The 27,022-nt window shown below is 41.6% G+C and overlaps 1 protein-coding gene across 2 annotated transcripts in view; it reads left to right on the top strand.

The window, feature by feature from the left end:
* The window catches only part of magi1b (membrane associated guanylate kinase, WW and PDZ domain containing 1b), a 121,148-nt gene that overhangs the window by 45,205 nt on the left and 48,921 nt on the right, over nt 1-27,022 (top strand). For both annotated transcript variants that reach the window (XM_029501212.1, XM_029501213.1), the window contains exon 2: nt 6,987-7,103. In XM_029501212.1, coding sequence (XP_029357072.1) covers nt 6,987-7,103 — 117 coding nt within the window. The remainder of the gene's footprint in view (nt 1-6,986; nt 7,104-27,022) is intronic.

Below are 27,022 nucleotides of genomic sequence, written 5' to 3'. Positions count from 1 at the left end.
GATCAATTAAAGCAATCTGGAACATAGCAAACAGGCAAGCAGCTCCAGGACACGCAGCCATATAGACGGTTGAAAATGTATCACAAATTTAACCCGAACTTCATTGTATGTGGTGTTTTTTTTTTTTTTTTTTTTTTTTTTTTCCTTCCTATCATTGCTCAACAATGAGCAGATGTCAGAGGAACACAGTTAGTTTTGTGTTGTTCCATATCTATACTGGCTAACATGTACCGGGCTCTGTGCTTGTCCACAGCCTTAAAATTGATTGGAATCATTCACATGCTTGTCCTGAGAGTCACATCAGCAGCTGTTAATGCATTTTAAATAACATGCTATCGAGCACAAGAACACAAATGCTTCCTGCACTACTTCTCCTTTTTATGTGTGATGATCTCTGAAGCAACCACTAAAACAATTTCACAAAAAGCTCCAATTCATTCATTTACACGTTTCATTTTGTTGCACTAGCAAAATAACAAAGCTGGTTACAATAGAGTTTCTTCTAAGAAAAGATCCATGGTCATGCAATAAAAGCCTTTTACAGATGCATCATCTCAGTTTCTGAATGCATTTCCTCCTCGCTTTAGAGTTACACTGTTTCATACAAGCTGTCCTTTGTTTTTGTAATGCCCTGTTCGTCCAGAGGGGGGGGGCAGACCATGCATGGCTGCGACCATCAACACCTTCAAGCACACTCGGTACTCATCTGGCTGCTGTTGCCATGGATACAGAGCCTGGCTATAGCTGTGATGCAAGCCACATCTCATAGAAAAACATAGAGGGTAGTGTTGAGTTCAGAGACAGAGATGTGTACACACACACACATGCATACAACACACCTGTTTGCTCTAAAATGATGAAAGGTCAGACCTCCTCGCATCTGTACAATATGGTTTGGGTTTTACTATTCTCATAAAAACACTACTAACCACACCCGTCTTTTTGTCTCTTAAGGCATAAAAGATCCTGCACCCAACCTGAACTAAATAAGATGGATATACAATCCGAAATCGCTGATAACGGATCGGCTAGAGCTCTCTGTCCCCTCCGATCACCACTAATCATTATGACATAGGGTTACGCTCTGATAACTGGTGATATAAATGTTAACTGTATGATGTTGCTGCAAAATCAGTTAAATGGTGATTAGACCTTATTATCTGATTAACCAGAGGGTGGACTGCTTACTTAAGAGTTGATTACTTAAGACGTGACTTTGGACAACCTGTGTGTGTGTCTCATTGCTAAATTTAACGTGAAGTAGGTCAGGTTTGAATGGCACAAATCCACTTGACTTTAAAGCCCACTTTCTTTACTATGTCCCACTTTGCAGCAACTAAATTTAACAATAAACAGCCCACTGTACAAAGGCTTTAGTTCTAATCATAGCCCCTGCCTGAAAACGTGTCCCTTGATGTAAAAAAGACGATTGAAGGGAGGAGGGAAAAAAGTTATTTGTTACTTTGTACACCAGACTGACGTTGCGTGTTCTATATCAATACAACATTCAGTGTCCAGCCAAACATGGCGATACTGCCAAAGCTGACTTGGCTACATGTAAAACAGGCAGGCGCCCTGGCATGCTTTTGCTTTGTTACTTAGACGGTTGCTTTGTGTTAAGAGGGTGATTGTTTTTACCCATTGCCCGGTGTGTTGATTAATGTCAGAAAGACCTTTTCTGTCTGTGGTATTTATTTCTGTTCATGCCATGCGTTGTAATGATCACCAGCACTACCTGTAGTATTAATCAAGTCCTCATCAGCCCTTTGTGCTACTTAAAGCCTAAAATACAAAATTGATGTGTTTGTGTTGGTTGTCTCAGATGTAACTTAACAAATGTAGATTTGTGCTTGTTTCCCTCTGCCACATGAAAGGGGCTAGCATGCCACCATTTTGTATATACGTATGCTAACATCTGCTATGATGAAGCAATAAAGGTTGAAAAGAATAATGTATGTTTTGCAGGTATGTGGTCATGAAATATTAGACAAATGAATGATGGTAGAAAGCTAACGATTCACCAGTAACCACAATTTATTGTGTGGGGGAACATGAATTTCTTATTACAATGTCAAGTCAATCCACCTGGCAGTTTTGGAGATGTTTCACTCATGATATCACTCAGATACACTGGAATAGATTCCCGTGAGGCCATGAGAGTCAGTATGAAATATGGTGCCAATCGATTCAAGTAAATGTTAAGAACAATTAATAACACAAACCTGCTGGGGACATAAAAGAAGAAGTCAAGGGAACAAGTAATTTAAGTCATCAGGATTATTCTTTTGGGATTCATGATTTCATACTGGCATAGACGAGGGTTCAGGAGATCAACTGTGACGGTAGGTTTCGTTCTCTGCAGACGGTGATTATCTGCGAACAGTAAATACTCGTATGAATGCTCCTTTGGAACCAAGGTTTAAATACAGGGCTTCCTGTAATCAAGACTAACAATGTTTAGGTTTTTGCCTCAGCCCAGGCCTGGAATTGACAGCCTCAGCTACCTTTCCGCTATATACATAAGTAAGTTTCATTTTAGGAAGGGGAGAGAGTGCTTACAGAGACATCTCCATAGCATAAATAAGTCAACGGTTAGGCTTAAAGCTTTTGAATAACAGATATTTCCCCATTTCTCTCCACTGTGTAATGACGTTGCTCATCTGGAGCGTGAAGCACCCATACAAGATCATGACTCCTGCCATTTCCGAGGCAGCACAAGTAGGCAAAACCTTTCCCTTCTCACTATGATGTCCCAGTGAGCGTGAGGATCGAGTTTCAGTGAAGTTCGGTTTTTCCATGCTGTGAATACAGATGTCAGCTGCCAGCAGAGGTCTGGCTGGTGCCATGTCTGGCTCTGCATGTCTGAGCAGAGCCTTGGCTGGATGATCAGAGCTGAGGGGTGCAGGGGTGGGCTCACTGGGAGATGCCTGGAAAGTAGTGGGGCTTTTCACATTTCAGCTTTGTCTAAAACCCTTTTGATGTTTTGTCTGGCTTACTCTGATGCTCTCTCTCTGTGCGACAGGCTCTGCCTCTCTCCCTTGCTCACTTGCATAAACCCCTTCACCCCCACTTCCCTTCTGTCATGGATTGCTTGAACCCCCCCCCCCCCCCCCCCAAAAAAAAAAAAAAAAAAAAAAAAAAAACTTGCTTATTTGAAGGGGCTTATTGAAAATCTATAACAGGTGGGCTATGTTTGAAGGACATGTCTTTTCTAATTATCTGTTAGCAGAGGGATTTGTGTGGGTGGCCGCTGGGCCACATGTTTTCCCAACCCAGTCCTGCTGCCTGCCTGACTGCTGTTTGTTGACTGTGAGTGAAATTGCAATCAGCTAAATGAGTTGTGAAGCAATTCACTACAAACCTGATCCAACATCAGCATCTAAAATGCACTACTTCTATTTGAATAACACTAACAGTCACTAAAGGACTAAATGGGAGATAGTCAAGATACCAGAATCAGAACTTGACCAGTCAGTCTCGACTATGAGGCATAGCCTGCATTGTATTTTAGGTTGGCCTAATCAAGTCAGTCACATTCAAGTCTTCTAGATTCCTTGATTTCTTTTCTCTTTTCACCATATACACAGTGCCAGAGCAGAGGAAGGCAACATTAACAGGTTTAGTTAATGGGCTTATGGTGTTAACCGGCTCTGTATTGGTTTGAAGAGACAGACTAGCTGCCTTAAGGACTTAAACAGAGGTAAGAAGTGATCTTCTTGACCTTCTTGTCCATATGATGGATGATAAATTGCCGGATGCATATTTCATACCAGACTGGATAACTTTATAATTAAATATGATTTACGATATGAAAAGCAATATGGATTTGGAGCAAATAGGAAAACATCATTTTCAATTATACATCACAGAGGCATTTGAAAACATAATGTGCAGTGGGATACTTTCAGACTCAAAAAAACATTCTATATTGTAGACCATGAATTATTTATTATTTTATTATTTATTATTATTTATTCATCCTCAGCTGCTTATCAGTTTCCGGGTCGCTGAGCCAATCGCAGCTCACACTGGGTGAGGGCGGAGTCACCCTGGACAGGTCACCAGTCCATCACAGGGCCAACACACAGAGACAGACAGAGACCAACAACCACTCACACTGTTATTGTGGAGCAACAATGCTAACCACTATGCTGTCATGCTGCCCTACCCTGGTTATCTATTGAATTGATACCAGTGTGTAGAAATGCCACAGTTGGAGAAAGTCACTTGTGGTGTGCCTCAGGGCTCAGTGCTGTGAACATTATCATTCATACTGTATATAAATAATATATGGGAAGTGTCAAAAAAACAAATTATGACGACTCCTTCAGAATATTGATCTTTAAAATAACACAGTTGACTGCATTTATGTTTTGGTTGGACCAATCTAGATTTGAGTTGCAGCCAGTCAAAAGCCTAAAATCCACACACTGTGGCTCCACTTAAGGAGAGTGGTTTAAAAGTAGTCTGTTGTTGATTTAAGTCATGGACAGGAAGGAGAAAAGAGAAATACAACACGGTGGAATGATATTTGACCTCAGACGAGCAACTACACATTATGTTGGGGAGCCACAAAATGAGTTAACTGCTGGAGCACATGCATAGTTTGGCTCGAGCTGACACTCGACTGAAGACCTCTCACAAGTGCTGTGCTTTATTTTTGCATCCTGTGCATTTTTAAAAAGGTCCAAAGAATGTAGGTTATGACAGTATGCAGGCCAGAGGAGTGTGGAAAGGCTAAATACTTAAACTGTCCTTTAGCTGACCTAAAGGCCGATCATCTACATAATCTACATGTTATCACGTTGCCTAAATCAAAGAAAAAGTCGTCCAAGGACCCCCACTGGGTTCCCATGGGGCTCCCAGCAATCAATTATTTCCATCTACAAGTAACACAGTAATTAGACTATATGATTATATAAGTTATGGGTTCAAATGCTTTCTGCAATTAAATGTCTAAAAGAAATCAGAAGTGACTCTGGGACAAAATATTTGTCAGTGGTTTCTAATTTGTGCCAGTTGAGGCACACATTATTGTGAAAAGGTCTGAGAATTTCTGGGCTAATCTGTTATATCCAAGTCATCCCTGAATGTCATTTTCTGGTCTTGGTCCAACCTGGTCCATGTGAGTAGTGGATACTGAGTCCAAATTTTCATTCTCTGTATTACACTTTTATAGCGAACATAGAGCAGACAGACCATTAACACCAGGTGGTGAGCCCGCTTGACAACATCACATGTCAGCAAGCCATGACTAGGAAGTGCCCAGAGACAGATAGTGCTTGAATAAACGCATTGAGTGTTGACCCTTTTTAATCATTTGCCCTGTTGCTGCATTGTCCTTTGTCATCATTGTTTTCATGAAAATACGCCTCCACACTGAGAGCAGAGGCATCTCGGCAGATGTTTTATGCCTTCGTCATCGCACATATTTACCCAGTACTCAGACTGGGTCACATGGTCAGGTGGGTGCCTGTTAGCAAGCCATATGCATTGCAAAGCAGACCAGGTTGTACATTAAGCTCTCTGCTGGCTTGAGTGTTGACTTGTCACCCTTTGTGAGTTGTGCAACAAAGATATGTATGGATGGGACACGGCCAGAAGCAGAATTTCCTCCCAACAGGCAGCAGGGAGAATACTGAACCCTTCTGCTCACTCTGTTCACTAAACTACCATCTTCATTAGCAGCTATTAGGCTTCTTGTGGTCAATCAAATATCCATGATCCTTGGGTCTAATCGTTCACGTAATAATTTGAAGAGCCTGGGTTGACATAACCTGACAAATCCTAAAAAAAGGAAATTTATCATTTTATTATTTTCATAGGTTAGTTTGAGAGGTTTTTATCTATCTATTTATATCTATCTATCTAGGTTTTATATTATTATATTATTATATTTCAATATGTCTGACTGAAATTTTGACAATTTGCTAGGCATCAATGCAAGCATAATTCAGCCATAAAGGTATGCACTCTTGTCATGCGTCTTGATATGAATGAGACAAAATTTTTGGTCACCCACATTAAAACAAAAAAGCAGTCATATCATGTCTGTGGGATGTCTGTTGTGTTTCAGTTGTATTTTTTTTATCATATGAACCTACAATTATTCTGCCAACCATACAGAAGGTTCTTCCGCACTATGCTAGCAATTTCAATCATCTTATTAAAGACACACACATGCACATACAGAAGCACACACACATACATACACACAGTTTCCATAGAAACAGGATCCAGGGCCTTCTATGAGTGGTTGCTTGCTCAAGACAACCAAAAATGCTCTGAGCAGCGAAGCGAAGATAGGAGATAAATGGTTTGTAGAATAAATGATGGCCTGTGTTCTGTTACAGAAAGTGGTAAGATGGTTGCTGTTATGTGTTGTTGCCTGAAGCAACGTTGTCAGTGAATTTCGAACAATACATTCTCATAATCATTAGGTAAATTACCACATTTCTGCTGTTGAGGGACAACAGTTTTACATCTGTCCTGTTACCCATGTCATCATACTGTCTGTGCTTTGTTTGCAAACACATGTAATGTGGACACTCTACAGTGGCCACACAGACACACATTCTGAATCAAACACACACTCAGATACTTTCCAGTTGGGTTTGCCCTCCGGTAGCTTAATGTGTGTCTGAGGCCCAGATGGCGTAGCGGTAGGAGGGCTGATATGTGGTGCTAGCCATAGCACTCGCAACCTTAGAATTGGGTAGCCCTGGCTACTACTCTAAGTGACAATGGAAAGTGTACGATTCACAGCTATGCACTCAGTGTCCAGCTTTGCTATGGTTGCAGGATAAACTTGTTTTGTTTGTTTGTTTTTTTTGCTTTCATGGGAGGCAAATTGTGTGGCTAATTCACACTTGTCTGTGAATTCTAACTGTTGTTATGCCTCTCTATTCCCACCTCTCCTAACTTTGCTTTTGCTTCAGGAGTTTGGAGTTAACACACGTTTTCCTTTTTTGTATGCAAAATGACAGGGATCAAGCTTAACAAGGACCTGAAGCATTATCTGAGCCAGCGCTTCCAGAAGTCCTCACCTGACCACGAATTGCAGCAGACCATCCGAGACAACCTCTACCGCCACGCCGTGCCTTGTGAGTTACGACCCGTCTTCCCACCTTGTTCTTTCATTTCCTCAGTTTCTTCTGCTCTTTTCTGCCGTCCTCTTCATGTCCTGACATTTAAGTGAACTTTTCTTCCAAATCCTGATAATACTTTGTCTATATGAGTGAACACAACATAGTGTAACATGTAACTCCTAAGACGGTCATTTATATTGTGCATGTCTGGATAAAAAACCTCAGGTTAGGTCAGTGTGAGCTCTACAGGTAGAGATAGGGCCCATTTGAGATCCATGTAGCAGCCTCACGCAGACACTTGTTATTGCCACCTAGTTATGCTTTGTTATTTTAGTCTTATCCAAGTGGGACTTAAGTTGCCTTTTGACAAACATTAGCCTTTACTTCATATCCTCCCTGGAACTAACCTCCTTATGTGGGTTGATCTGTCGTATCACACTTTATACATCTGCGTCCTAAAATTTGACGCCTCCCAAGATAACAAGCAGTGAGTTCATGTAAAGTCAGCACAGTGTTTGCTACTCTAATATAAGCTGATCAGTGTGAGGAAACATTGGTGACTGCCCAGCAGCTTTGCTAGTAGTATCTTGTGTCTGCAGGATCAATGGCACCAGTAATTATAGACGTTCCTACAACCCTCCGACACTAACCGGTTTCTCCTCTCCCAGAGGTGTCTGTGTAATGTAGAAATGGAAACAAGTGTCTTTGACTATTTCCCCTCACTGTCAGTCTATCAAAGATCTAAAGGGCATTAGTTTTTTGATGATGGATATCTTCCTCATAATTGCTGCTCTTAAAAAATTGAAGTGCATACTTGAAGTTTTGTGGTCTTCCCTGCTATAAAAAAACAAGCCCTTGAAGACAGCCTTGGTGCTAAAGATATGGAATTGTAGCACAAATACCACAATAAAAGAGCAATGAATGGTATAACGGTGCAACTCCCTCTGCTGAGTGAACAGGCAAAACACAAGGAAAGACTATTAGATTGATGAACCATGGTGCATGTGGTGGATTTCGACTTTTCCCTTATTTGCATATAACAGTGAAATAAACTACATAGACCAATCAGAGCCAAGATCATCACTGGTTTAACTCTGGAGATGGGATTTGAAACAGCATGCCTTACATATGAAGGTGAATGCAGAGAGGCAGCAGTAGCAGACAGGCATAGCAAGTAGTGAAATTGTAGAAGACTGGTATGTCTGCAGCTTCCTTCCTTCATGCAAAAATCTGATTTGTTTTCATCATTTAAAAACATGATATTTAAAGGGAAAGCCAACAATGTAAGTAGTTGTGCACTTGGATGCAGTAGGTGTATCTGATTCAAACACCTAAACTCTGGCATTAGCTTCCACAGGTCGATGATGCACACATTTTATTTAATGAAAAACATGTTTTATTAGTTATAGTGCAAATGACAAATAATTCATTTGCTCGTAAAATGTACATCATGTAAATATTTTGTTTAAATTACACTCAGTGGAGTGTTAGGATATGGTGTTGCCACTAAAGTTATTGTGCTAAGCGACTATTCGCTGCCTCTAAATTCTTGCCTTAGGGACCCTTGAGCCTTTAAATGTTGAGCATTTTGCTTGATTATTATTGTGGAGATGGTTCATCGATTCTTTCTCACAATTTTTCACGCCAACCACTTTTTTATTCATTTATTTATTGTGCTTTGCAGTTAATTATGGACTTGAAAGCACCTCTCATTTCTCCAAGCCCATGCTTTTCCCTTAATAGTTCTCATCTGTTGGATTTTCAATTCGTTTATTCATGGTCCTCTCTCGCAAATTACTCTGTGTATGCAGGAGGCTTGTTTAACCGACTTTATCAGCATTACCTCCACAGCCATATGTCAGCCAGACACTGGTGGAGGGTGGGGGTCAAACCATAATGGCCATTTTAATCACTGGCTGGTCAGTGCCAGACCAGTAAAAAAAATCCTGGTGTTAGCAGTGGTAAACAAAGCATGAAGGTCTCCCAGGACCTTCTGTTTTATAGGACTGTGAAGTTCTGTTGTCATGCAGTTGTATTCTCACTGGAATATCAATGTACAAATCCTCTGCCACAGCTATTTTTTTTCCCTGTTATGGGAGGGCATGTGACAGTGGGCATGGGCCATGAATGCCATATGCCCTTCGAACTCACACAGTAATAGAAAAAAGTAACAGCAGCTGGAAGTGAGAGCAGACGCATCCATGTGCTCTTGGGGAATAAGTGAAATGAATTTGCCTGGGAAACTTTGGCCTGTGATTGTGAGAGGTCAGTGTGTGTCCATTTTGACGTATGTCCAAATGTGGTCCAAAACACTGCCCTAGTGTTTGTGTAGGTGTAGATGTGATTAATGACCAGCAAGCAGGTGGAGAAACAGATGGAGAGCTGCCTCTCTGGATGCTTTAGGTTCTCTTGCCTCTAAACCTGAGCAAAATAGCAACTCAGCTTATACTGGTATTTCTGCAAATTTGTCCTCTTAGAGTGCACATTAATGAAGGTCTGTTTGTATTCTTGTGAGTTTCGTGCAGATGAAGTTGACACTGACATGCATTGCTTCCAGGACACAGACATATAGAAAAGCTTCTGCTGTCTTTGCTGTTAGTATGCTACTAATTGCCAGAAATATAAATCAAAGAAAGTAAGTAAAAGTATGTTAAGCTTACTTTAAGCAGTGCGAGTAGTGAATGATCCATGCGTTACCTTCAGGGCTTATTGTTACTACTGAGACCATTCAGTGCTACAAAGCTGCATGAACCGCACAAACTCAACTAAAGACAACTGATTCTGACTCCAGCTACTGTATATGTATGCTCACCGGCCTTTAAGCTCCTCAAATGTGTCAGACTGCAGCCTGTACACAAGAGGCTGCCTGGGTCCTTCAGGGCTTGCCAGATTTGTTAATGTTGTAAAGTCAGAATCAGAGCCTGTTGGCCTGTAAATATTACATATGAAATTTATAGTTTTGTTTCTTTCATTCATTCATTCATTCATTCATTCATCTTCTACTGCTTCTGGGTAATGGGGGGTGCCGGAGCCAATCCCAGCTCACACTGGATGAGGACAGCAGTCCATTACAGGGCCAACACACAGAGACAGACAGAGACCAACAATCATTCACACTCACACTTTGACCTATGGACAATTTAGAGTCACCAGTTAACACGAACATTTTGGACGGTGGCGGGAAACCCACGCAGGCACGGGAAGAACATGCAAACTCCTAACAGAAAGGCCCCAGGCCTGGGAACCAAACCCGCAACCTTCTTGCTGTGCGGCAACAGCTCTAACCACTATGCCACCGTGCTGCCGACAGTTTTGTTTATTCATGTAAAAATGTTATACATTAGCTAAAATGGTCACAGTAAATTAACACAAGCTGATTTGTTATATGCAGCTTGTATCTTCTTAAATTGGTGGCTAATGCTGCATATTGTTTTACTTTCACCAGAAACTAGCATATCATCATCTGATCCCTGTATGTATGAGGGAAAAACACGCTCAAACAGCCCAGCTGTACTCCACATGTACACTAATCCTTTAACTAATTTGTCTGAGTTGATTTCCAGTTTTAGATTAGTTTTTTTTTTCCCAGATTAGACTAGTATGTGGAATAAAGAGTTTGTCTGAATAATGGAAAGAATTTAATTTCTTTATTAAATCGAAAAAAATTACCGTCTCACTGCTATCATGGAGCAGCAGATGTAGGAATCTATTGTAAAACAATTGTAAAAAATGTTAAACAGCATCTCCCATATTTAAAGCTGTTGTCCTAATCTGTTTTAATATATCATTAAAGTCACCATCTGTGTGGCGATGGAATGGATATTCCCCCTGTACCACAGTCATTGTTGTTGCCAATTTGTGAGGGTGTGGATGCCATGTGCGGAAACTACCCCTCGTGTATTTGGGTTTTTTTATTTAAACTGAGATTCACTGATACTTGTGCTATCCACCCTGATATTCCAACCTCATTCACATAGGTGTCACAAACAACTAACAGGAGTCGGAAGGGAAGCAATAAGGGTGTGATCTCTCACTTGCGTTGCCTGTAAGCACTGCCAACTGTGTTTGCTGGGGTGGCATGCTGTTTTCCACACGCTATGGTGGTGTGGGAGTGTTTTACTCTGTGCCAGACAGACACACTACCATTCCAATATCCCTGAACGCCAAAAATTCAGATATGATTTTTGTTTAAAGAAGTTATTCCTGAACTTTTAAGCTTTGGAAGGTAAAACAGAAAGGTAAAATGGTATTGGCAAATTTTCCAAAGTTGACAAATATTTAAGTCTTTAGAAGTCATGCAATTATGAGATTAATTATTTAAGAGATAATTGACATTTTATATGTAAATAAAATGTATGCATATTCTGTCTTACATAAGCTAATATTGTCCAACTCATGTTCCTCTAACCCTGACTAAAATTTGGAGCCACAGGACACCCACCCTCCCCCATCTGTTAAGGCGTCCATCAGCTTCCCTCGTGGTCGGCCCGTCCGCACGTTCAGCATTCCCAATGTCCCATTATCCCCACCAACCCTCTACCCGCCCTCTCCCACTCTCATTCCTGAACCCCCCAACTCACGACACTGCTGCCTCGCTTGCTCTGTCTGCCACTGCTGCTCCCTTTCTCCATCTGTATAACAATCTCGCTCATTTTTCCAGAGCAAGGAGCAGAGAGGATTTCTCTGTTTGGTTTATACCTGACTTAAATCTCTGCATTCTGTGCCTGCCAGCCTTGAAAAGGGAGCTCTGGTCTCTCCTGCATCAAGGCAAGTAGCAGTATTGTCTCCTGTGTTTGCTGTGATGCTGATGGCTTGGTCGTCGCCTCTCAAATGAGCAAGATTTCAAGACGCTCGCGTTCATGTGAGTGTTTGTGTGTGTGTGTGTGTGTGTGTGTGTGCGCGTGTGTATGATGAATTGCAAGGCTAGCAGCACAGATGATTGGACGACCTGTATATAGGCTAAGAGGACGGCTCAGAGGGAGGTGGGGGCTGAAGCTGTGGGGCTGGAGAATGGGGGGTGGGGTGGAGTTTGGGTGTGGGAGGTGGGGGGACATGAAGGGGGATGGGCAGAGGGCGAGAGAAAGAGCGGATGGAGAGATGCAAAATCGCTCTCACACTCTAATCAATGCTGGCTGCAGCTAGCCAGCCAAGCTAAAATAAACATATGTACATGTGAGCTGTGGTTTTATCACACTTCACCAAGCGGTGAATGTGGATGTCTGTAGGCCAATCTGTGTGTGTCTAGTGTATTTGTATGCAGCCATTGTGGTGTTGGTTCGGTGAGCTTACCGATTGCATCTGCAGATGCAATCGCACTGTCACCTGAACAAAAGAAAGAGAGGGACTGTGCCGTTCCTCAAAAGCAAAGTCTGGAAAAAAAATTCAAGAGCATGATTTTAAAAATGAAATTGAAATACCTTGTCTTTTTTTGGCTAAGATGAGAATTTGTGTCAGCTAAGTATTTTGTGGTTGACATTGTTTGGCATATATTACATAAGGGGTGATTTTGTTCGGAGTAGATAAAATTATTTGTAATTGTCTTTCCAGAAATGAATCTTTGTTGTTTTACCAGTGCCGGATCGAACAGGTTGGATTTCCCAATATTGGACTAAAAAACTGACCACAGTGGGGAAACAACATGTCTTTTTAAATCTGTGAATCCAGACTTGGGGATAGTCATTCATTTAGTGAATGGGCAGTGAAAAGCGAAGGAGGAACTATGAATAAAGCAGCCTCAGTCTCACTTACTGTTGCATCTTGGCATACACCTGTTTTTAATGGTTCTGCATAGACTGTGTTTTATTACAATATATACGAATATGCAAGCAGACAGAAAGAAATCTGTTTATATTGTTCTTTTGAAATGCACTTGAGTGCTTGAAGAAGACTGATTACTCATGCAGCCGTTTCACAGCTGTCTGTGGTTTTTGTGCTAAGCTAAGCTTAGCAGTTCCTGGCTCCAGCTTTATGTTCATACAGAAAAGAAACTGATACTGGCATTCTTACCTCAAGCTTGGCAGAGAAGTGAATAATTGTATTTCCCAAAGAGTTAAACTGCTCCTTCAAGTCTCATATATCGTTTTTGTGGTTTAGGTTTACTAATGCTGAACATTGGGGGGAATTTTTTTTTTTTTTTTTTCCACATGAGTTGGATCCCATTTGAAACAGGCAGCAGGTCGATCACACAGAGCTATTGAAGGAAACAATGGGAGTTGAATTCATGCTGGTGGGGAAGTTTTGTGTTTGGCTAACACCATTAAGCAGGAGTCAAAGGAATGTTGTCAGACGGAGTGAGTGATTGGTGGGGTCCCCCAGATTCACAGCCCCCAACTGCCCCACCCACGCACTGTTGTGCATATAATGTATGCACACACTCAATCACTTACAGTCTTGTATACATATATCGCATGGAGGCAAAGAGTTAAATCACGCCCAAGGTGGAAGCAAAATCTGTTTTGACCTATGGGACATTTTTATTTGTGGAGATTTCATCATTTTTGCAGCCTGATGATAATGTATATCAGTCAACTGTACCAGGTGCACCAAGCCGAAACTAATTTGATCCAATATAACAGTGCCACAATAAATCCAAGCAGTGGGAAGGTTGTATGATCTCTGTGTAGAGTTGGCTTTCCCAGTGTACATTGTGTTAAATTACAACACAATTACATAATTACAACATAACCTTTATGGAAGAAATAATAAGATGATGCTTCAGTGTATTGTTGTAAAAAGGAAGAATGTGGATTAACATTAAAAGTCTGGTGGAACTTTGACAATAACTTGCCTGTGGCCTGTTTGTGTTTAAGATGCTGTTATCTCTTTGTAAGACCTTAAATAAACCCTGACACTGCAGATATCCAGGTCCACAGGATGTCACTGCTACTTATGAAAAGAGCTGTGTCCCAAATTAACAATATGCTAATATACTTTATCCAGAGTAATACTCTTTAGTATAGCCAATAGCACCCAAAAAGGGGACTTAAACACTTATTTTTTTTAGTTTTGTAGTACCTTTTCTTATGTGCAGAAAGCAATATTATAATAGTGTCCACCAACCACACTCGCAAACCAAGCAAAACTTGGTGTGTATATTTGCATCTTTGGATATTTTTGTGTGTGTGGGTTTTTTTTTTTTTAGGTGAACATTGCTTAGTTTTACTCTACAGTTTGGATTTCAGATGGATTTAAGGTCATCTGCGATAGAATGACACGTCGTAACCTTTGACCCACCTCCCTTTCATATCATCCCACTGCTGTTCCAACCCCCCACCTCTGACTATAGAGAATAGAAATTGAATCCTGCTCTCTCTGGGCTGTCTTGTTTTCTGAAACTGTGTCAGTTTGACTCTTTTGATTGTTTTCTCTTATATTTTAGCTTGAATTTGTTGTATGCTACCATCCCCTGTGAGCTTTTTAATTACTTGATACATTCTTTTGTGTATTTTAAAGGTAAAACTACACAGCTCTGCCCTCACTGTAGTTCATGCCTCTCTGTCCAGCTCTTGTCCCAGCTCCCATGTTTTTTTTTTTTTTTTTCCCCCAAAGTTCTTCTGTTGACTTCTGTCCTCTTTACATGTCGGTCAAGGATGACTTGCTTGAAACTTGTTTAACGCTCTGAGCATGTGTCTAAGTTTGTGTGTGCAAGGGAATTGGTGTCTGGAGAAGAGAAAAGAAAGAGAGGTGTAGAAAGGCGGGGGGCGGCGATGGGAGAGAATAGGGGTGAACAACCAAGAGAAGGACAGGGTGTGAGTAAGAGAGAGAGAGAGAGAGAGAGAGGGGGGGGGGTGGGCGGGTACATATGGGTGCCTGTGAGATGGGAGACAGCGGGGCTCAGTCAGTGAGAGAGAGCGAGAGACAGACAGAAGCCTAGCATTGGTGAGTGTGTGGGTATGAGAAGGAGCACATTATAAGCCAATGTGTGGATGCTGCTTAGCTTAGCTCTCATTAGCTTAGCATCACAAAGCCAAAGCTGGACAGAGGACAGACGCATGGGAGGATGAAGGGAAGGGAGTAAAGGAGAAGGAACTGTAAACCTGCATTGGTTTTTCTTCTACTCTTTCACACCTGATTGGATTTTTTTTTCTTCCCTCTGTGTTCTGTCGACGTGGTACTGTTCTGTGGACTGTAGGGCAAAGAGAAGAAGCCCCTCACAGGCTGCCTAACTGAGGTATTTTGTTTTTGTGTGTTTCATTTGGAGAAGGGATGCCGAGGGTTGCTGTGATTTAATGGTTGGGGGTTGGGATGGAGAGGCGGCGAGGATGGCTGTGCATCAGGCGTGAGGCATCGGGGCAGAGCGAGGGAGACGGAGGCACATTGCTGGCAGTAATGGAGGCTGATGTGTTGTGGTCAAAGGGAAGCTGTGTGTGTCTGTGTCTGTCTGTCTCAGGTATACGTGCGTCTGTGCGGGTTTGTCTGTGCCCTGCTTTGATGACTGTGTGTGTGTGTGTGTGTGTGTGTGTGTGTGTGTGGGCGCAAAGTGTCACTTCCCCTGTGTGTCTGTATGTTTCTGGTGGAAGCACTCCAGCTCTGAGATGGCTGTGTCAAGGCTGTGCTATCTGTTGACATGCTTGATCATATTGGAAGCCATTACCTCCAGCTGCAAACTGCTGTCTGCCTGTTTGTCTGTCTGGAGCTTCCAGGATGCTAAGGTTAGCAGTCCTACCTTTCCTTCATCTTCCCCTCTTTCTCTGTCTTCTTTTTCTCTTCCCCTCCTTTATCAATCGTTCTTGTGTCTGGATGACCCCCCCTCCTTCCCCCCACCCTCTTTCCTCTACCACCCCCAGTCTGTATCCCTCCATCCCCACTCCCTCCCCGTCCCTTTAAATGGATCATTTTAAAGCCTTTCTTTACCATTTCCATGTTGCTGTAGGTAGCAGCTAGCCTATGGTGCTTTTTTTCTGGGTGGAATAAAAAGACAAAGGCTGACTGTGAGTGTGTGTGTGTGGGGGGGGCATTTTCAGGCAGATTTCTGGTTGATTTAGCTTCACACCGCACTACTGGCCCTTCAGGTTTTTGTTATTTTATTCTAATATCTGTTTCCCCCTCATCCCACCCCCCACTCATCATCATCACCACCACCACCATCCCTCCAACCCCCACCCCATACAGAAACACAATTTCTTCAGTTTGGGAATTTATTTGACTTGAAAGCATTTTTTATCAATAAAAAGAGGAGAGAAAGGCCTGTTTTGATCTCATTGTGTATGGTTTGTGTCTCTACATCACAAGCTTCTTTCAGCCAGTCAGAGCAGTAACCACCCCTCCACCCCGTCAAAAATGACTGTAAACACCTCTCTCTAATGAGAGGCGTCCATACCATTCACTGAAAAGCCAAGCCAGAAAACTGCCCCTTTAAAATTTAAATGCCTGTTACTGCCACATGGGGAGGCCTCTTCAGATTTTTAGTGTTTGAAGAATGATGTGAAAACGCTGAGGTGATTGTAATCCCTCCTCTTCACAAAACTAAAAAACAAAAAATGCACATAGCTGGAACATAGTCAGGAATTTAAAGATTGGTAAATGCTGGAATCTGCGGCCTGTGCTTTTGGTTGGATTAACCCTTTACTGGGACAGATGGCTTCATCCCCCTGCCAAGCTAACAAACCCCTGTCAGCTTGACACCCCTCCTGTATTTTGTGTGTGTGTGTGTGCTTGTGTTTCTGTGAGTGAGTTTGTATCATCAAAAAGAAAAAAAAAAAACAAGCACTGGCAGGCTAACTCTGGCCAAGATGGTGGATGGATCTGTTTTGGTTTTGGAGTCTGACGGCAGTCTGCTGGCCCTCCCCTTGTGTGTATGTGTGTCTTGAAAATTATCCATGAGGATATGCCTCAGTATCTCCTTGGAAAATGTGGACTAGCTGGCTAGCTCGACACGAGAGCATGTTTATTGTGGAGATTTAGAGAAATGCTTCTGTAATAGCTTCTGCACAACAGTTTGGTCTATGAATGTTGCCAGATTTTCCAAGCAGGGCCATTTTCTTCTCGATCATCCATCAGCTACAGTACATACCCTGTTCTCAATTATGGCCACAGCGAGGCAGATGCTACCGAAAACCCAACATAATCTAAAAATGGTGGGCAGTTGGAAAAACCATGCCTGCCAGATTACACCAGATAAAACTGTTTGGTATTTATCCACATACTTAATTTGTGTTGCCTCCATTAAGTTTCCTTCTGCGAGTCACACCAGGAGTAGATGCAATGCATTGCAGAGTGAAATTGTAACATAGACGTAGTTTGGCACATTGTGGTTTTGCGCAGTCTTGTCATGTCCTCTGTGGAGGAAAAGCTAGTAGATGACACACATGCAACGAGTTTGACTTGAAAGTGAAATGACTTGACTCTGAAAGACGTACAGCAGGCTAATTCAATCCACCACAAGGCCTGCCTTTAATGTAACACAGCCATCACATTTAATTTCAAAGCAGCGTGATTAAGTGCACGGGTCAGTTTCTTCTGCAGTTAACGCAAGCAAGGCGAAGCAAAGGCATTTGCTTGCTATATATTAAGGCCCCTATCTTTATCAAAGGGGAAGCAAGAGCTGACTGCTCTCAAGTGAGATGTTGGGGGGGGTGGCACACACAAAAACATCATACTTTGGCCAAAGCACAATAAAACAGACTGTATCCTGATTTAATTTCCCAGCATTTTCATGTTGAAGACAAATTGGCATACACATCAAAGTTTGTGAACAGGCGATGGGGAGTGTAGGCCCCAGAGGGGGCTGTGTTAGGTCAGATGAGTAAATGTTAGTTGGTGCCGAAATATTGAGCTCACCCAACCTGTTTCCTACTCCTCAGTCTCTGCTTGAGGCAGGAGGAGTGTGTTACTCAATCAGAGTGCACTTTGATGCAATATAATCATTAATCTTAGTAGCATGCATTCACTCTTATTCCCAAAAAACATTTGTCTCCTTTTTGATTTGTATGTAGAAAATGAAAGAATCTGCATCATCCCACATGTCTGGATTGCAAAACCACTGGTCACTGTCAAGTGTGAGACAATAGTCATTTGGCGTTGGCATCAACATCAGAGCAGTGAAATGGAGTTCAGGCTTTTAGCAGGACTCAGTCAGCAGCTTGAGGAAAAAACAACAGTTATCCTCCACTCTAACCCAAAAGATGGAATGGTTTTGGCCACACAGGCGGTTTGTTACATGTGCCAAATGTAGTGGAGACAGAGAAAACACAAATGAGCAGATCAGAGGATGGGTGGAGGAGTCTGTGGTATTAAGTTTCTTAATATTCTTTGTATGAAGGGAAGAACAGATGAATGGCTTTAAGATTAAAGGAAGGGGGTTGCTAGTGTTATAGATTTGAAGCAGTGGAACAAATGAAAAGAGCAGTGAAAGAGGGAATAAAGAAAACACGAGCTGAAAGGAGAGGATGAAGTGGAAGAGTCAGAGATGCAGAAAGGAGCGATGGAGGGAAGGCTAGCAGGGGGAATGAATAGCACTGGGTCACGCTCATGGAAGTTGTAATCAAGCCTCGCAGATAACAGCTTCTGCTCCAACATGGCACACGGCACTCTCTGCACCGTGTTTTGTCAGTGGTGAAGATTTCATATCCAGTGTAGAAAAACAGAAAAATCTCCCTAAACCTGGGTCAGCTTGTGAGTGCTGCCATTGTTTCCATGTCAGTGGCAAACTGCTTAAAATGCACTCTCAAATAACTCTTGTCCTGCATGACCTGAATGCCAGAACACAAGCTGAATAAGAATAGCTTAGCCTATTAATAGAACAATTATGATAATGAATCATTGCCAAACACATTTATGATGGCCTACTTTTCACTCGTGGCACTGATCAGTTTGCCATAAGGAATATCTTGAAACATAGTTTTTTTTTTCCCCCTCAGTGTTTTGTCTGTGTGTTATATTCACTCCTGCATTTCAAGTTGCCCAGGAAATGAACCCACAAAGCTCTGAATTATAGTTGTTTTTCACCTTATTGTGCATGTTGTTCTTCTGAACCCTCTGACTTTTGAAAACAACTTGTAACTGGGTCATATTGAAGTCGGTGTATCTGTTGCTGTAGTGTGGGCTGACTCACAAAGCTTGGAAACATGGGTTGTGGTGGAAAAGAGTGTTAATCATTTGGTGTGAGTCAAAGCAGTCATTGTTTTGACTCTCAGCAGGTTTGAAATTATTTGAATACACATTATCTTACATTTTCGAGTTGTGTCAACAAACGGTGTATTCAGGTACGTCCTAAATGTCTGTGTTTGGGGAGCTGGGGTTTCCTCAGAAGCTGAATGGCTTGCCAGGCCAGGTCCCTGTCCTTAGTGGGAGTACGTTAGGTATACAGTACAGGCCAAAAATTTTGGACACACCTTCTCATTCAAATGAATAGGAAAGTGTGTCCAAACTTTTGGCCTGTACTGTATGAAAGTGAAACCTGCTGTTCTTGCAAACCCCCATAGTTTAGTGCAAAGAAATGATGGCTGTGCTAAATACTGCACTCACTATGTATGCTTATACATAGGGTAACCCTAACCCTAACCCTTGGTCTTTTTTTGTAATCATTGAATCATTATGTCATTTATGATGCACTTTGATCACTGTTAGTTTCAGAGATCAAGGGCTTAAGTAAATGAAACAGGTCTTTTGACCAATACACATAAACACATTTGAACCCTTTCTCTCTCTTTCAACTCATCTCATGAGCAATTCTGTCAGATTTTGTCCTCATCCAGGGTGCACCAGCATATCAGGACATGATTTTGACCAGAGTTCTGTTTTTCGTTGGGCAATCTTTAATTGATACTTCCCTAAAAGTCTTATTTGCCCTGAGGTCAGACTGAGGCCCTCCTACAAGTTTGTCTAGCAAACATGAAAAAGTCTGAATGTTTTAGTGTTTTTAACACATAGTGCACTTGCGCTGTCTAAAAAGAATTAATCATTGAAGACAAAAATTTGTATTATTTCATCTGAGTTTTTGACCCAAGAGGAAAGGTGCCAATAGATATTCAGCATATGGGTCATTTTGCTGTTTCCGCTTGCTGCCGTGGAACCAAATGTCACAGTTTGATCTAATGCTGGATACTGCAGGATATTTGTGAACAGTTACAGAAGCTGTTTCACCAACATATAGTCATGTTCATGCTCTTTTCACTGAAGCTTTGTGGGTGTTTTTGAGTCTGCAAAAAGAGAAGAAAACTTGGTGGCAATATGAAAGACATGTCAAAGTCTGGGTTACTTGCATAAATGCAGAGTAACAGTGAGATTTAGGCAAGATGAAGACACACCTCTGAGAAAATGCCATACCACACCAGCAAACTGGATCTAAAAAGATGTCAAACAAGACCCCTTCTCAGCTCTTTGCCCTCAATCCAAAGTCATCCAAGGAGTCAAGCCCAACATTGTCCTTGTGGAGGGAATTAAATGTAGGTCACAGCTGAAATGGGAGGCCAGGCCCAGGGGATATGCCAGCCTGGGGTGCTCTATTGCTCAAGGGGGACGTAAACATAGGAAATAAACAGATTTATCACAAATAGTTATTTTTAGACGCAGGGTTGTGGCTGCATGCATGCCTGTACAGCCTCCTTTACACGTCTTGTCATGTGTTTGATGCCTGTGTCTTGTTTTTTTTTTTTTGTTTTTTTTTTTTTTTTTAAGGTGTGCAATTTGAATATCCTCTGTCTTGTGTAGTTCAAACTCAGTTGATGCCAGGTTGAGCTGTTTTTTTTTTTTTTTTTTTCACCACTTCTTTGCCAGAATTTCTCTCCTGTCTTTTTACTTGGTCTAGCATGGCTGACAATTTACCTCTCAGTCTTTCATAGTGATGTGGAACATGCTTCATTGAAGGGAAATATATTTTCATTTTGGGTTTCCCTATGTACTCTGAGATCTGGCTGGCTTCATAAATGTCAGCAACGTAAGTTTGAGTCTTCCATGCCATTAGAAGGGCAAATGCTCCCTTAAAATAGTCTAGCATCAATTAAATATGGATGAGGTGCTCGGACTCGTCTGTCAGTGTGTTTTTTTTATTTATATTTGTTTTTTATTTATATATGTTTTTTTTTATATATATGTATATATATGAACATTAAAGTAATCTATTTTGTTGCATATGATTCAAATCAAATCAAAAGATCTGTTTGAGGACTTGTTTATGAGCATTTATTTTTATTTGTTTATTTATTTTTTTTGTGCAAGACGTCCAAATGCTGTGTCTGATTTATTTCCTTAAAGACAGAGTTGAACAGTGTTTTGTTTGTTTTTTTTTAAGGCAAAAACTTGAACAGAGACAGGTTAGAGGAAATAGTTGTGTTTTTTTTTTTGTTTTGTTTTGTTTTGTTTTTTTTTAAGGTTTATAGGAAGTCATCATCTTGTTAAGTAATTGCCTTGAAACAGGTATTAGTTATTGATGCTTCCAAGTGGCATTCACTGTCACAACAGAAGTGAAAACATGTCCTTGACCTAACGTATGAACCCTGAACGCAGTTCAGTCACTTCCATCAAGATGATGACATAGATGTCATGAAAGAAAGGAGACAATCTGATATTGATCCTCTGTAAACTGAGTGACAGTGCAGACAGACTGGGTAGACCAAGGTCACAGTGAGCATTGTGACCAGTTGCTGTCATGTATTGATTGTGGTTTGAAAGACATCACAGTGTAACCTGATGCTTTCAAAGCCCCATCCTGAAATACTGTGTGGAGGGGAGAACATTGACTATTAGTACCAAGGTCATGTTGAACGTCAGAAAAAACTCTCAAGCTGCAGGTTTGATGAAAAAATTTTAGTTAATAATACTCTAAAGGCAACCCACACATAGTCTGCCTCATCAGTGTGTATGTCTAAAGGGTTAGCCAACAGCCAAACAGCAAACATTTTATGGATTCATTGTTATATCAGATAATAGTGAAAAATGTGTGTTAGAATTTTACACAAGCTGAGGAGATGTATTCAGATCTTTTTGTCACTCAGCTTATTAATATATCACCTTATAACTACAAAGTCCCCACTGGACCCACGCTCAACAGTTGGCTCTGGTTTCACTCTACTTCATCCTGAAAAATGATCTGGGTGCTGTTATCTTGGAGGATATTTGACCAGTGATGACTGTTTTACTTTGGCTGTCAGCTGTGTCATACTGGACAGGTTGTGTGCTCAGTAAATGGAGGAAACCACACAGTTAAATACTGATAAGTGAAAAAAACAATAAGCTGAGAGGAGCTTCAAGGTTGTGTGTTGGTTTTCATTGGACACTGGCAGCCCCTCTCACCAACAGAGGAATCCATCTGATGAAATGTTTATATTGATAGTATCACTGGATGAAGCTTTGAATTTGCTTTGAATTTATTTTGCTGTCAATCATATGGGGCAATGTGATAATTTGGACTCATGTTCAGATAAAGAGCTGCCAAATACTAATTTTCCAAGGGCTAAGAACCAGTTCTCTCTATATAATGGGATGGGCAAGTCACTTACATAGAAAATGTACACAATCCCAATACAAATTTTGGCTTTATGAAGTGTAATGATGATACTATGAGCAAAGTAACTTTGCTTCAGGCTTCAGGTGAGGAATTTCACAAATCAAGCAGAAATAATCAGAACAGAAGCAGTGAAATCAAATATTTCCCCCTGTAGATCTCAGTTTAAACCCCCAGTCCCTCTACCTTTCCTGATTGTATCACTCTTGTCTCCATGTAGACAAACCTTTGGTTTCAGTCTCACTGATTCTGACTGGAAGAGATTAAATCTGCATAAGAAAAATGAGGATGTCTCAGCAGGGAAACAGGCCATGCTGCATGGAGGGCTGTTAAAAAAAATTGCTAACATCCACCCAAGTGAAACAAAAAAGATAAAAAAAAAAAATCCCAAAGGATTCTTATCTATAACATTGCATCATTCATACAAAGGGCCAAATGGTGGTCAATGTTTCTTGGACATAATAGTTTGAAATGTCATTGATTCAGAGGTCACTGAGTTTAGAGGCTTCAGAGCTCAGGGATAGGCGTAGTTTCTCTTCCAAGCTCTTATTTGTGGGTATGGAACATCCTAGGTGATAGCAGAGGAATGCATAAATGGTGGAAGATGTGCTTATGTGCTGGAGTGACTGGTCTGAGATGTACCAGCCCCTCCTACGTGATGCTGTGAAAATGACTGTACATTCCGGTGTTGAATGCTGAAAAAGGGTTTCGGTTGAGAGTCTTGTCTCTGCTGCTGCAGGGTGGTTTGGGAAGATGCTTTGTCGCACTTCCAGTTCATTTCACGCTGAGATAATTGATATTGCTTACTCATTCAACAGTAGAGCGGCTACCATCGATCAGGGAGTGGTCAGGAGGGACCACGCCAATTACTTCTTTTGTTTTATTAACTTTTAGGAGGAAAGTGTACTTGTCCACTTGTTGCTCCTGTTCTACTGCATCATCAGACTGCTCAGTCTGAGAGAACTGGAGGTGATGTTCCTGAACCTGACTAGTTCATGAAAGTTACATATCCTAAAGGACAGTTGTGATCTGTCTGGAAAAAACTTCTAGGCATTGATCGGATTAAAAGGTGAGCTCAAGTCATAGAGTAAGGTCTCTGTATCCATTATTGTCTAGTTGTGAGAAGATGGTGTCGAGTGTAAAACCAGTAGGTGCAGTGTGTAAATCACAGCAACTCATTATGACTGCAAAGCAGCAATTGTTTGGGCAGGGATGATAGCAGCAGGAACAATCACCTAGTGAACATCACATAGTAAATATTTCTGTCAGGACATTTTGGACTTGGTACATTCTGTCCCTCAGCCTCCAAACAGCAATGTTTCCCACAGCTTTACATGGATCAACTTCACATAGACATTTTTTTTTAATTAAGCCAGGAAGCTGCTGGTGTCTTTATTTAGTACGGCAAAATAGGCAGGTTACTGGAATATAAAAGCTTGGAGATAGTTTAACTATATCTGTAGGACAAGATGTATAGAAAAATAACTCTGATCTTTACATATCAAGTAAAATCCCCTGAAGTCTATACCTTTGATGTGTAGTATGAGATGAGAATTACTTCCATGATAACTTCTCAAAGTTGAGCAATTTGGTCTGAAAGGAGTAGAAATAACTGAACTTCCTGATTGATATTTACATTTTCCCTTTTGTCGCCCATCGACACAATGCTGTTAGTTATTTTGCCATAGTGCAACGGTCAGTGTGAAAGTGCCCTTAATCTCGTTGGGTCATTGGTTTACATGGACTATACGTCCGCTTTGATCATGTTGATGCTTAAATATTTCCATACTACACTAAAGGATGAGAGACTGAATGAAGCGTATCCACAATCAACCACACCAGGACAGCAGCACTCACAGATGACGGAGAGAAATTGTGGCCTGTCTTGTGGCATTGCCTTAAAGTGGTAGTTGTTATTGGACCACTATCTACAATAAGGTTATTGCAGGCCAAGTAACTGAAGAAACAAAGGTGAGGTGCTGAAATCTTAAGTTGCCCTCCTCACTGTGGGGGTCTAATCTGCTCACTGTTGGTGGCAGGACAGTGCCCCCACTGTTGCCGCCATGGTGCAAGTATGTGCTAGTGTAGCTGGGGAGATGGGTACACAAAGTCCCATTAAGTGATTACCCTCCTCCCACAGCTCCTCTTTAGCCCCAGACCATGCCATTAACTGACAATACATCTCTTCCCCATTGTCTCTTCACAAGTGTGTGTGTGCGTGTGCACATGCATGTGTGAGCTGACCAGTGGGGGGAGGTGGAACAGTTGGAGGTGTTTCCTGCTCGACCCTTTTCTACTGTTACAAGCCAAGTGCATGCCAAACATCCACATACACGGCAGTCATAACACTGTGATAACACTGTGAGTGTTGGCATCTGAGCCAACCCTCCGCTGGACTGCCCAGGGTAAAAGATGGCCTGATGCTGTGCCTTGTGTGTCTGTGTGGAAGGAGATAGATGAGAGGAGGGACAGGACTTAAGGTTTGTCGAGTTCTAAATGCCTACAATGCTTGAGTGTTCCAATATGTCGAATTAGTATGCTATAGACATGGAACCTTCACAAAATGTTCAACAGCATAGCTATGCACTCTGTCTTCCAACTGTTTGCTGCTCCAAATAATAAAATTATGCTGAGTAGTTACCATTTGCAACTACACTGATATCTAACACAAGCTTTGAATATTTTACAGCGCAGTGTAAAGCAAGTGGACACAGTAACTGAGCATCTGCACGTTACAATGTGGTCTAATCTCAGTTAAAGCCTTCAAATGACAACCTTAACTCTGTGCTTGTTGATTCGCCTCTAGTTGCTCCCAAGGCCTTAATCTCAAGATAGCCACAGTGTGACTGGAGATCAGTGGGTTTAATTGTTGCTTTTTTAAGATAATCTATACTAATATTGTGATAATATTGTAGTTAATGTTTTAGGAGCAAATAAATATTTACACTCAGCAGTGGGGAAAGCTGGTCATAAGATCAAAACTAAAAAAAAATAAAGAAGGAAAAGAACCTATATCCTGTAAAATCCAGTGTGATGAGGGGAAATATCACAAGGTGGTCATGATGGTCTCAAAGCCGCACCCTTACAAACACAATTCAATAACGCGAACGATGATGCTGTTTTTGATACACATCATCGTTGGATGTCCTACGCTGTACAAAACCATATTAACAGTTAAGTCAGAGCAGTAACTTACAGAAAATATGCCTCGGCTGTTCCACACCAGGTACCGTGATTATATTTTACTCTCTTGCCTTCATTTCTTTTCACTTCTGTTTTCTCCTGCTCTCATTTTTCACCTGCGTGTATCATTTATTGCCTCGGCCTTTGAGCCACACCTCTGTGCTGCCTCGTATTTCTGTCGTGGAATTGTAAATTAATTTGTGAAGCCATATGAGACAGGCTAGAGGACTTCACTGGAGGACAAACTTCCTTGTGCGGCCCCCATCACACCTTTCTCCATTTCCGAGCCTTCCTGGGTTGTCCCTAGCAACAGCTGAAATCCAGAGGGATGATGCATGAAAACAGAGGAATCACGATCATTTTTCTTTCCTTCGTCCATGTTTTTTAAACAGTCTTGGATCATTTGTTTTTGTCACACAGTTAGAAGCTACAGTGCATTCAGCGTTGATGCTGGCATGCTTGCATGTGTTTTAATGCAGCAGCAGCGGCTCCAACTCCCTCTGCTACAGTACGTCTGCCAATATCTCAAAGCTTTCTTCCATGATCATCTTCTTGAAATGCTAATGATGATTTTTTTTTTTTTTTTTGGTCTGTGTGTGTGCGCGACACCCACATACCCATCTCAGCTGGTGAAGATGTTGAAGCTGTTAAGCTTCAAACCAGCCAGCACTAGACAAACACCCTGACAGCAAATCTCCAGGGGATTGTTCTATTTGCCAGTAGCCGGATTGTGCTTACTCTTTTCCTTGGCAGTGTAATTTCCGCTCTCTCTTCACAATCATCATCATCATCATCATCTTTATCTGCGTCTTAGAGGTCATCATCCAGAAGAGTTGTCATTTGGCTCCTCCAATCCTGAATGTAGGCTGGAGTCTACAGGCCCAACTCTCAACCTGTCTTTCCTCCTCACTCTATTTCACAGCCTGGTCAATGGCGCTTTTGTGGGGAGGGGTATTGAATTAATTAGGCCTATAGCGATGACAGTGTCTTACTCTTGGTTCGAAGCCAAGCCTCTGCTTTTCTATCCCTTTTGAAATACTGGTCACAATTCCACTTCCTATTTGGTTTTCTAAGAGCAGCAGTGTCTAAATAGAGTTGAATCAATGGGCACTTTTGTGTGGGAGGTGAACTGACAGTCGGCTGAACGCGCGGGCTCGGCTGAGGACTCTCCAAGGTTGACATTCTGTAAAAGACCTGGTGCCTGGGAATGAGTGAACTGATGCTGTTTTTTATGTATATAGGTATATATACTTGAGGGGGGATTTAACTTTAAATCAATTTCCTTTCCATGCACAAGTGTTTGAAAGTT

The sequence above is a fragment of the Echeneis naucrates genome, chromosome 5 (assembly GCF_900963305.1).
Source record: "Echeneis naucrates chromosome 5, fEcheNa1.1, whole genome shotgun sequence".
Classification (NCBI taxonomy): Eukaryota; Metazoa; Chordata; class Actinopteri; order Carangiformes; family Echeneidae; genus Echeneis; species Echeneis naucrates.
This window is presented reverse-complemented; position numbering and strand designations above follow the sequence as displayed.